Consider the following 12,725-nt stretch of genomic DNA (forward strand, 5'->3'; position numbering starts at 1 on the left):
CTTCCAGTGCTTCGCTACCTATCGTAAACTGCTGTTCTCTTCCGAGACTGTTAAACAATACTTTAGTTTTCTGCAGATTAATTTTCAGACCCACCCTTCTGCTTTGCCTCTCCAGGTCAATGAGCATGCATTGCAATGGGTCCCCTGAGTTACTAAGCAATGCAATATCATCAGCGAATCGCAAGTTGCTAAGGTATTCTCCATCAACTTTTATCCCCAATTCTTCCCACTCCAGGCCTCTGAATACCTCCTGTAAACATGCTGTGAATAGCATTGGAGATATCGTATCTCCCTGTCTGACGCCTTTCTTTATAGGGCTTTTGTTGCTTTCTTTGTGGAGGACTACGGTGGCTGTGGAGCCGCTATAGATATCTTCCAGTATTTTTAAATATGGCTCATCTACACCCTGATTCCGTAATGCCTCCATGACGGCTGAGGTTTCGACTGAATCAAACGCTTTCTCGTAATCAATGAAAGCTATATATAAGGGTTGGTTATATTCTGCACATTTCTCTATCACTTGATTGACAGTGTGAATATGGTCTATTGTTGAGTAGCCTTTACGGAATCCTGCCCGGTCCTTTGGTTGACAGAAGTCTAAGGTGTTCCTGATTCTATTTGCGATTACCTTAGGAAATACTTTGTAGGCAACGGACAGTAAGCTGATCGGTCTATAATTTTTCAAGTCTTTGGCGTCCCCTTTCTTATGGATTAGGATTATGTTAGCGTTCTTCCAAGATTCCGGTACGCTCGAGGTTATGAGGCATTGCGTATACAGGGTGGCCAGTTTCTCTAGAACAGTCTGACCACCATCCTTCAACAAATCTGCTGTTACCTGATCCTCCCCAGCTGCCTTCCCCCTTTGCATAGCTCCTAAGGCTTTCTTTACTTCTTCTGGCGTTACCTGTGGGTTTTCGAATTCCTCTAGGCTCTTCTCTCTTCCACTATCGTCGTGGGTGCCACTGGTACTGTATAAATCTCTATAGAACTCCTCAGCCACTTGAACTATCTCATCCATATTAGTAACGATATTGCCGGCTTTGTCTCTTAACGCACACATCTGATTCTTGCCTATTCCTAGTTTCTTCACTGTTTTTAGGCTTCCTCCGTTCCTGAGAGCCTGTTCAATTCTATCCATATTATAGTTTCTGATGTCCGCTGTCTTACGCTTGTTGATTAACTTAGAAAGTTCTGCCAGTTCTATTCGAGCTGTAGGGTTAGAGGCTTTCATACATTGGCGTTTCGTGATCAGATCTTTCGTCTCCTGCGATAGCTTACTGGTTTCCTGTATAACGGCGTTACCACCGACTTCTATTGCGCACTCCTTAATGATGCCCATGAGATTGTCGTTCATTGCTGCAACACTAAGGTCCTCTTCCTGAGTTAAAGCCGAGTACCTGTTCTGTAGCTTGATCCGGAATTCCTCTAGTTTCCCTCTTACCGCTAACTCATTGATTGGCTTCTTGTGTACCAGTTTCTTCCGTTCCCTCCTCAAGTCTAGGCTAATTCGAGTTCTTACCATTCTATGGTCACTGCAGCGTACCTTGTTGAGCACGTCTACATCTTGTATGATGCCAGGGTTCGCGCAGAGTATTAAGTCGATTTCATTTCTAGTCTCACCATTCGGGCTCCTCCACGTCCACTTTCGACTAACCCGCTTGCGGAAAAAGGTGTTCATTATCCGCATATTATTCTGTTCTGCAAACTCTACTAATAATTCTCCTCTGCTATTCCTAGAGCCTATGCCATATTCCGCCACTGACTTGTCTCCAGCCTGCTTCTTGCCTACCCTGGCATTGAAGTCGCCCATCAGTATAGTGTATTTTGTTTTGACTTTACCCATCGCCGACTCCACGTCTTCATAAAAGCTTTCGACTTCCTGGTCATCATGACTGCATGTAGGGGCATAGACTTGTACCACCTTCAATTTGTACCTCTTATTAAGCTTCACAACAAGACCTGCCACCCTCTCGTTAATGCTATAGAATTCCTGTATGTTACCAGCTATTTCCTTATTAATCAGGAATCCGACTCCTAGTTCTCGTCTCTCTGCTAAGCCCCGGTAACACAGTACATGCCCGCTTTTTATTACTGTATATGCTTCTTTTGTCCTCCTAACCTCACTGAGCCCTACTATATCCCATTTACTACCCTCTAATTCCTCCAATAACACTGCTAGACTCGCCTCACTAGATAGCGTTCTAACGTTAAACGTTGCCAGGTTCAGATTCCAATGGCGGCCTATCCGGATATGTATGACCCCATATGTAATGTCTATAAAAGGGTCTTTAGGGCATGTAAATAAAAAAAACATGGCTACTCTGGCCTCCTGAGCACTGGTGCTCTCCCCCTCCCCCGCAAGCGAAAGCGACTGCGCGACCCCCAAGTCGCCAGCTCACTTTTCATCCAAATCTGTGATTGAAGTGGATTCCGTCCGGTTGAAAACCACCACACGTTCTCACTTCCCTGGTTACTGCAAGCGGTGTCAACTGAGTGGAGGCGGTCGTCATCACCTGGTCCCGATGGGGTGACCTACGCTGCCTTAGGAGAACAGCTAGGTTCAACAGCACAATGTTGTCTTCCGGATATCTTCAATCAGGCTTGGCATGACGGCATAGTTGCTGACGATTGGAAGTGTAGCTTACCGGTGCCTCTACTGAAGCCTAGGAAGTCTCCGATGAACCTTGCATCGTATTGGCCGATTGCCTTTGCGAGTTGCATATGTAAGATAATGGAGAGGATGCTACTAACATGTATGGAATGGTACCTGGAATACTATAGCAATAACCCTGAGGCTATGGCTGATTTTTGACGTGGACGGTATTGAATTGACAGCTTTATCGACCTTGTGATCTCCGTGCAGCAACAAAAAGATATGACGTGCCTCTCTGTGGCACTCTTCTTAGACGTGACAGGTGCCTACGACCAAGTAACCCAGGAAGTCGTTGTCCAAGTTCTTGAGGTTGCAGAACTTGGAGGCCACATTTTTAGGTGGATTAGGCGCTATCTCTCACAGAGAACTGTGTTTGTCATTGTCCAAGTTCTTGAGGCTGCAGAACTTGGGGGCCACATCTTTAGGTGGATTAGGAGCTATCTCTCACAGAGAACTATGTTTGTCTTTACAGAAGATGGCCCGACAAATAGATATATCTCCAGTCGTGGTGTCGCACAAGGTGGATTGTTTAGCCCTACTTTTTTCAGCCTAGTTCTAGTGGGGTTCGCCGAAACGCCACCACGGACAGCTATTGTCTCGCTCTATGCTGACAATATTTGTATCTGTGCATCCAGCGTTACAAGGCCACAAGTGCGCCCTAGAATACAGAAAGTGGCAATCTTTACAGCGGCATACCTTCGTCGACCAGGTCTGACTATATTTTCAGAGAAATGTGCGCTACTGGCATTTACACGAAAACAGTTCTCTTAAAACCCGGTGTGCGTCGAAGGCCAGTCATTTCCTCACACAAAAAATCACAGATTCTTAGGCCTTATTGTGGATTGTAACCTCACCTGGAGTCCCCATTTCTCCTACAGAAGAAAAAAGCTCATTGGCATTGATAATATATTTAATTTTTTTGCTCAAAAACCGTGGAACACATCCGTGCGCTCCATGCTACAGCTATACAGGGCATTTGTCTCGGATTGTTGCGATACAGTCTTCCTGTCTTGTCCAACACATGCAAGACTAATCTCCTTGCACTACAGACAGAACAAGCCCAAGCACGTAGGACATGTCTTGACCTCCCGAGATGTTCGTCGACTGCTGTAACGATTGTCATTGCACAGGAGCATCCGATCAGTGGTTATATCGTTGTTGAGACACTAAGAGCGCACATTGGACACCTTTCACGGCTACCATCTCACAATTTGGTAGGTTTGCCAGCGCGAAGACCAGAGGCTGCATTCTGTGGCATTGTGACCAGACACCATGACTCGATACCATCTGGCTACAAGCCTGCGAAACTTCCAACATCAACATTGCGGTGTCTCCCGCAAATTCACCTGTTCCTCTCAGTTCCTGCGATTGATAAGAAGGCAGCCTTGTCATCGCTAGCGCTGAAGAGTTGTCCCTGCTTCTACTCAACGAATCTTATTTTGACCGCAAGAACACTCACAGGGACGGTTCCGCCACTTCCAACAGCTCTACCAGATTAGTAGTTGCTCCGTCGGACGCCATCTTTTCGCAATTTAAATATTCGCACAATGGCACATCAACAGCAACTGAACTAGCGGCACTGAACATGCACTGAATTACGTGCTCCAGCAGCCACCCAATCGGTGGCCCTGTACGGTGGAAGCGTCGGCCACTGAGCGCGAGCTCTGTTCTCGAGCGAGGCGTGGACGATGGGCCTGAAGCGCCCGCCTGTCTTCTTTGCTACAACTCCACCCCCGCCCCCCAAGAAGAGGGCGTCATCCTGGCGACTCAAGGGGAGAAGAGGACGACTGGGTTGTAGTACGGTTTGAGTCGCTGCACCTGCACGATCTCACTTCCACGGCGCTTTAAGTCGGCGGACAGCATGAGAGGCTCGAAAAGGTAACTGACAGGAGATGTCTGTTGCAGGACGCGGTAGGTACTATGGTACTTGGCTCGCAGTTTAAAGACCAGGGGTGGTCGAAGGTATCCAGTGCCAGACTAAACAGTACGGCTGATATGAGTTGGTGGGTCGGTCGTCATCGCGACGGAACTTGTGCCGCCATCGGTCTTCAGTTGTAAAAGAGCTGGCCAGCTGCCGGCATTCCTCAACGTATCTGGAAGCTTCAGGCAGCGGCATGCACTCTGATGGGTCCGCTCGGTAGGAGAGAACCGTGTCGAAGGTGCAGAAAGGTTCACGGCCACATGCGAGGAAGAATGGGGAAAAAAGCCTGTCATGGCCTGTGAGGCGCTGTTGCATGCATAAGTCACATATGGTAAAACCAGGTCCCAGTTGGTGTAGTTGGACGCAATGCTATGTACATGGAGAGCACATCGTCCAAATTGCAACTGACTCGCTCAGTCACGCAATTGGTCTGCGGGTGATAGGCCGTAGTGGTGAGATGGACAGTACAGCATGCAGTAAGGAGCGCTGTGGCTACCTCAGAAAGAAAGACACGTCCTCTGTCACTGAGAAGCTCCCGGAGGGAGGGGGGCACACCATGGCGAAGTACGAAGTGTTGCAAGAGGAAGGGCTCCATGTCGCGGGATGTGGCGGTTGGTAGGGCAGCTGTTTTTACATAACGCGTAAGGTAATCTACGGCAACAAAAATCCAGCGACTCCAAGCAGGTTTGTGGGACAGAGGGCCGTAGAGGTCGATGCCGATGCGTTCGAATGGTCGAGAGGGGCACGGGATTGGCTGCAAGGGGCCACAAGGACGGCGAGCAGGAGACTTGCAGCGTTGGCATTCTGAACATAACCGGATGTACTTCTGCAGAAAACTGCACATGCCACGCCAATAAAAGCACAAGCGGAGCCTGGCGTACGTTTCGAAGAGGCCAGCGTAGGCGAATTGTGGGTCTGCATGGAAAGCGGAGCCCACACCTGCGCGGAGGTGGCGATAGACGACGAACAACCACTTGCGAGCATCTGAAGCGTAGTTGCGGGGATACAGCAGTCCATCCCCATCCCGTACCGCCAAGTAAGAAGTTTGACGGCGGAGAGCCCGGGAAGGGCGAGTCGCCGGGGAGTCAGATAGGCATTCCAAAAAAGCCACAATCCACGGATCTTTGCGCTGCTCTGCAGCCATATCGATGAGCGCTGGGGACGAAAACACCGAGTCGGTGACAGAAAGGCAAGTCGTGTCACTTGACGTGGTGGAGCGAAAGAGAGCGTCCGCGTCGGTGCGTTTGCGGCCAGACCAACAGACAACGCGCATGTCGAAGTCTTGTAACCGAAGGGCTCAGCGGGCGAGGTGGCATGATGGGCCTTTCAATGTCGACAGCCAACAAAGGGCGTGCAACAAAGGTCGGTAGCGGCATCGTAGGGACGGCCGTGCAAGTATGGTCGTAATTTTTCAAGGGCCCAGCTAATGGTTAAGCACTAGTTTTCAGTTACGGAGTAAATAGATTCGGCCTTAGTTAGTTTCCTGCTGGCGCAGGCTACCACGTATTCGTAGTATCCACTTTTGTGTTGAGCGAGGACAGCACCAAGTCCTACGCCACTGGCGTCCGTGTAAACTTCTGTTGGAGCCATGGGGTCGAAATGGCGCAGTATGGGTAGCGATGTGAGCAGATGGTGCAATTTTGGACGAAACCTAGCAACCTCCACCAAATATGTAAAGGCGGTTTAACCCTTTCAGACGCCACTTATCCCGTTGATTGAAAAGTTGCTTTCACCACCATCTCTTGCATCTTCAGAATCGCAGAAAGCGTACAGCTGCAGAAAATATTAAGAATTTTCAATTGTTTAGCAAGTTTCTTCAAGCTTACAAAATTTCGACTCCATGCGTAAACTTACTAAAGGAATACAAAATATGAGAATATGTGCTATTTCCTGTTTTGAAAATCTTGAAAAGCACTTATCCAGCCACTTGAAAATTATGCCTGGTGCATGACATTGTAAAAAACAACGAAAGAAGTGAACCCGCTACATACAACATACTGACACAGAGTAAAAACACCCAGCCGTCTACCTTCCCACTCATTTTGCTGAACCATTCTGCACGTTATTCAAAATTGGAGCACAGTTCCAATAATAAGTGTTTCAAGATGTATGAAACACATTTTAAATACCATTACTTTCATCAGTGCTTTTGCTATTGATGCACTCTCCTGCTGTGCAAAATTCTGTAGACAGTGTCTCAAAGGGTTAATAACCAAGCCACAACGTTACACGACACACAGGCAGGTCTGTTAATCAAGCGTCGGGCACCGAGCGCACCAGCTCTGTTCTTGAGCTAGGCGTTAACGATGCGCCTGAGGTACACGCCTGTCTCCTTCACTACAGGTCATTTTCTGCGATTGCAAGCGGCTCTAGAAACACTGCAGGTGCCCTATGTCATCGGTGACGTGAGCAGCCAGTGTGCGAAATAAGGGGCACTTACATCATGATGCGCTCGAGAAATGAAATGACATTGTAGTTCAATGGTTGCCGAGCCATTGCGGAATTATCAGCAACAATTCAGATGAAGCTGAGCGATCACCTCATCAAAAACATCAGCGGGTTCCTATACCACTCTCAAGAACGGATGCTGCGCGGCAACTTTAATCACTTGGTCGCCACATCACACTTCTACGATGCAATTCACCGGGTCTCCCAAACTCATGCTTGCACTCTCTCGACCCTAACTTGCGTAATGGCATGCACCTGGTCTTTTCCGTCGCGAAACAACTTTACTGTTTCGCATGTGGCTGGGCGTCGCATTTACCAATATCTATTCGTTCTTAATAAAGATGGCCAACACTGCGGCGTGCAGTTTGTGCGGCTGCGAAGAGATCTAGAGCACGTTCTGTGTAACTGCCCATCTTTTGACACTCAAGGGCGTATTCTACAAACTAAACTCAACCTGTTAGATAATAGAGCGCTCTCAATAGATAATAGAGCCCTTCTGCATTTCGCGTAGGATTCTGGATTGTACGAACGCTTGTGGCAGCGGAGATTCCTCTGCAACTGGCTCTGTGAATGACTGACTATTTTTCCTTTCTCGCCTTATATATTCGTCCCCTTCCCCCTGCTCCAAGTGTAGGGTGGCCAACCAGGCACATCCCTGGTTAACCCACCTACCTTTCCCTCTTCGTTTTTCTCATCCGAAACCTTTCTCTCGGCTTACTCTCCATGTATTTTAATTGGTGGCCGAAACCCCTTTTTGTACGTCAACGCCATGTAATGGTACCTCCGGCACCGTGCACAGCCCTATCTGCAACCAAGCGAACATCTGCCGCAAGTCATGTACACGTTTCGCCAAACGGGGCTAGTTCTGACCATATTCTATTAAGTACGTCATTTAGCCGCCCCCCCCTCCCCTCAACGCCCCTTTTTGCTACTACCGCATAGCTGCGTCACTTTGCATTATCCGCCAGCTTTTCGCTTGCCCATCTCCATGACAAAGTCACGTGTCTGTCCTAGAAACGTCCCTACCGCCACTCTTAGGTCGCCTTTCACCGTCTCCACAATCATCTGTAAGCACCTAATGAAGTTAGAGCCACCAGCGGTTGTCAACTTTTCACGCTCTCCTGCTGATGAGGCCTCTTCCTGCCTCCGCTTGCCCTCTTTTCTGCCGCGAATCGGATCTTACAGGGTCATTGACCCCATCGTCCCTCCTTTTCCTTCCTGGTAACTTCAAGATCCATGGCTCAGTTATTGGGACCATGACGCTTTGCCAACGAGGACGAGGAAGAACGGCAAGGACGGGTGCTAACTTTCAATTGATTTTTATTTCCATATTTGACATTTTATATCGACAAACTGCAACATCACGAATAAAGATGTTACTAATTACCGCTCATGCATCCCTGCAATGTGGACATAGGCCACGTTCCTTCCACGCGCAGAAATGCACGTGCGGTATTTGGTAACCTCTGTATCATGTGATTGCATTTTGTCGATATAAATATGTCACTTATGGAAATAAATATCAGTTGAAAGTTAGCGCCCGTTTTTGTCGTTATTTTCCTTGTGCATGTCACCCAAGCGCTATCGTTACAATAACTGTGTCAAGCCAATTGGCCTAAAAGTCTTAAATCAAGGTGGTAGCTTCAAGCAACGCCAACGCTACATACCATTGCTGTGTAGAGGTACGGACGTGCAATCGCACTGAAATCGGAGACTCAAAAAGCGGAAACCTCGGAAGCGGCAACCCAAGAAGAAGAATTTGCGGAAGCGGAACTGACGTGAGTGGCGAATCAGCGATGGTCGCGCACATGAAGGGTTGGAGTTGTTTAACGAAAGCCGCGGTGGTGCGTGGAAAGCAGGGGCTCGACAACCTACCATCCTTCAATGTTCCAGAGATGCGTTCTAGGTATAGACATCGAGCGCGGAACGGTTTGGACCGGTCGCGCCTTGATACGGCAGCGCCACAAATTTAATGGCACATGAAGGCCGGACCAGTCGCAGCAGGCCGAACAACCAGTTACGTTGCTTATGCTCTGTCATTCTTCTTTTTTGCTCTGCCGAATTGCCACGCGAAATCGAGCCCGAGCAAACATGTTGAGCTTTACTGTGACAGAAATAATATGACACTCGAGGAGAATTTTCGCCGTCATCGTCTAAGCCATCGTCGCCGTGAGGTCCAAGTGCGATTAGATCGTGGTCACGTGCAGCATGCTGTCGGTGCCAGGAAAAAGTGTGCGATTATGTTCCGAGAAGCATAGTGACTTGATTTGGCTAAGAGGTACGGCGCCTTCTCGCGCGCTAGTAGCGGGGCAGTAAGCGCTCCATACGAGAGTGGAATGGGAGGGGGGGGGGGGGGGTTGGCGTAAGATCTCCTCTTCTACTGCGGCCGAGGCTGTGTGTCGCGCGACTGAGCGGGGCCGTGCAGGCCGTGTTTTGAAGGTGATGCAGAGTCTACGCGACAAGAGATCACTCAAGGCTTCGTGCGAGCTGTGTTCTCACGCGCCTAGTTCGCGTAGAAGCGATAGGCTGCACGAAGGGGAATTATCACGCCGCTGCCGCCGCTTTTTCGTCACACCAGTGTTGGGACAGCGAGTGTTTGTGGTCATCAAATGAGATCTGCTCGTCTTTGCCCCTACGTGTGTGAGCCCATGCATGTTAATTTAATCAGTAAGCTTATGTGTACTCCATTTTTCTATGGCCGACAAAGCAACTTACATTGCTTCGTGTAGTTGTCTAATACCTTGCGATCGCTATCAATGCTTCGTCTTTCGGGCGAAACTGTGTCTTCTTTTGGTTCATTGACAGTTACAAAAACTGAAAATAGTGAGGCCATTTGATTCCACCGATTTTCATCGCGAGCTCACCAGCTATAACGGCAGAAAGCCTGTATATTCATGGTGCGCAGGCAACGGTAAATCCCAACGCTGCTCTCCGTTTGTCTAGTTCGTCAAACATAAATAGAAAAGCCGTTAATTCGCCAGAGCTTAGTGTTCTAAATAAGTATTGTCGCGTAGTAAGTGACGGTGAAGAAAGCTGCATAACTGGAAATTACAAAACTAGCGTTTTATTGGGCGAATCTGTGCCCTCAAAAACAGGCTACGCTCAAAAAACGGCGATAGCGGCAAACACAACCGGCGATTGTCGAAAATCTGATCTGCCGGTCAATCGCGTCGGTTTTTTACCCTAGTCATCCAAGGTTCCAGAGCGATCGGTGGAGCCCGCATGTCTCCTGGAAAGCTCTACACAATTCGCGCTGCACACGCAAGCAGATTACACAAGCTTCAGTGACAACGGAATCATCGATAACATTCGAAAAAATTCCGGGATGCTGAGCACGCGGCAGCGGGATCGAATCCCGACCACGGTGGCCACATTTTGATGGGGGCGAAATGCCAAAACACCCGTGTACTTAGCTTAAGGCGCACGTTAAAGAACCCCAGGTGGTCCAAATTTGCTGAGTCCCCCACTACGGTGTACCTCAAAATAAGAAAGTGGTTTTTACACGTCAAAGCACATACTTTTTAAAAAAAATCTTACGATACACGCGGGTGCGTCCCGCGATGAGCGATAACATTTGCTAGACGGTGAAAAGTGCTCACCCGAAAAAGATAAACAAGTACACATATCAATACTGTGTCTCGTGCCGGTGTGACGGCTCCGGAGTTTGGGCCCCGAAGGCGAACGCACGGACTTGTAATCGTCACTTTGCCGTCCTCTCAGCGGCTGAGTCTTTTTCTTTTGCGGCATGGCTCCTTTCGCTGTGCTTTCTAGGCATGGACGTGACGGGTATATGACGCTGTGAGCACACTGTAGTGTCGGTGGTAAAAATAAACTTCAACATCGACGGCAACGCAGCGGACTGTTCGCTCGCCGCCAACGCCGGCCTTAGACAGGTACCGGCCGATGACGACGGTGCCCGTGACACCAAACTTTGTGAAATAAACTAGGTCTGAAGTTTCAGTTACTTGCTAAGACATTAATATTGCTGAAGCATTGCAAAAGGAAGTAAAATAAAACGGACAGAGCATGTGAACCTACCGGAATATGCGCGATCGGCAAATGAGACATACAAGAATAAAAATGGAGGCCTATGTCTTTCTTTGTTAGTGGTTTTTCTTGTGCTTCGCCAATCTACATGCGTTGAACACACGATAAAGTTAGCGTGCAAAGCAAAAAAACATAAACTGTTGGAGTTACATGTCTTAGCTTGCCATAATGAGCGTCGTTTGCGAGGTGAATTTGCATCGCAATCTGTACTCCTTTTGCGTTTTATACACTACCTGATGCCGTGAAGGCAACGCGCCTCGTACAAGTGGCGTCTGGTCCCATGGCAAGTGCACGAAGAAGCGTTTTACAGTTCCTCAAGCGTTGAAAACTGCAGTGAATAATCCGTCTGAGGTTAAACCACGCCGTAAGCGGCGCTGTTCACTGGCGCGCCCCTCGAGCCTTATGCCGGCCGCTCAGTGCCTATTTGTCGTCGCCAGTTCTTTCTCCCTCTCACTGGCGCGACGTTCCATCAGCGCTTTGACATCACTGAGCTTCTTATGCGAATACCATGTGGTTGTTTAGAGAATGCATAAGTCTTTTTTTTCTTCTTTTGGGGCTATAGGTCTGACAGGCACCAACATCTTGCATACAGTTAATAGAAAACATGTTGTTAATTTACGGTTTGGGTTGTACCTTGTGCTTCGCGCTATCTGTTGCGGTTCTGTTAAGCATGGGCTTCGAAGTTCTTTTTTCATCTTCTCCAGGGATAATGAGTGCTAAGAAATCCCGGTACGAGCAGTGAGCAAGCCCGAATTCTGGATGAACGCACTTGCAGGCGTCACAGGTCCGATTCTAGTTGTAAACGCTTTTTCAACGGGTTCTAGATATAACCAACTTGTGGAACCTAACGTACAAAACAATATTTTAAAGCCTGATGTGCAACCTAAAGTATGTTAAAATGAAATTTCACGCAAGATACTGAGGCTGATCTGGTCGTCTTCTTTAGATGCCGTTATGTGATTGCACTGTGAACAGTATACAGTATTTCGGAGCAATTCATATGGCCTGGTATGATACAGTTACTCACTCCAAAGCTGGAATCCTTGCAAATATACAGGCATAGTAGCCCATGACTGCCAATACAACTCGAAGAATGTCCACCCAGAACACCTTGAGGAGGGCGATAGAAAAAACGAGCCGTTTTCCAGGAACCATTTTCCTGTAAAAGATAACGAGAAAAGCACTTAGCATTTGAAGCAAACACAGTCGTCACAGTAAAACTTGGCATACTGTAGCTATCATTAGCCTCAAACCAACACTCCCAGAAATTGACGCCGCCCAATGTTTAACTTATGTGGGTGCGTTTCTGTGGAATTAGTACTAATTACAGTGCTTTTCTTTTCCCAGATCGACGCTGACCAATATGCAAACTAGCCTAAATGCAGTTCACATACGCGTTTACTTGATGACTGTCAGTGGCTTCTGGTCCGCGGAAACAAAAATGGAAAGAAATAGTTGAGAAGGTGCACAGCTCCACGTCACCTTGCTACCTCTCACTTCCGCCCACTCCTTACTTATTAACAATGACGGGAAATGCCTTGTTCGAATTCCGAAGTGGGAAGTCTACAGAAAGAGCACCAGTGGGAATACCTAATCAAGTAGTCAAAAATAATGAAACGAAGGTATTTACAGAGGGAATGTACTTAGATTTTCAAA

General features: G+C 48.0%; 1 protein-coding gene across 1 annotated transcript in view; it reads right to left on the minus strand.

Annotated features, from left to right (window-relative positions):
- The window catches only part of LOC142592599 (ATP-binding cassette sub-family C member 2-like), a 244,672-nt gene that overhangs the window by 150,673 nt on the left and 81,274 nt on the right, over positions 1–12,725 (minus strand). The window contains exon 8 of the mRNA XM_075704136.1: positions 12,097–12,228. Within this exon, the coding sequence (XP_075560251.1) occupies positions 12,097–12,228 (132 nt within the window). The remainder of the gene's footprint in view (positions 1–12,096; positions 12,229–12,725) is intronic.

This window comes from Dermacentor variabilis, chromosome 9 (genome assembly GCF_050947875.1).
Source record: "Dermacentor variabilis isolate Ectoservices chromosome 9, ASM5094787v1, whole genome shotgun sequence".
Lineage (NCBI taxonomy): Eukaryota > Metazoa > Arthropoda > Arachnida > Ixodida > Ixodidae > Dermacentor > Dermacentor variabilis.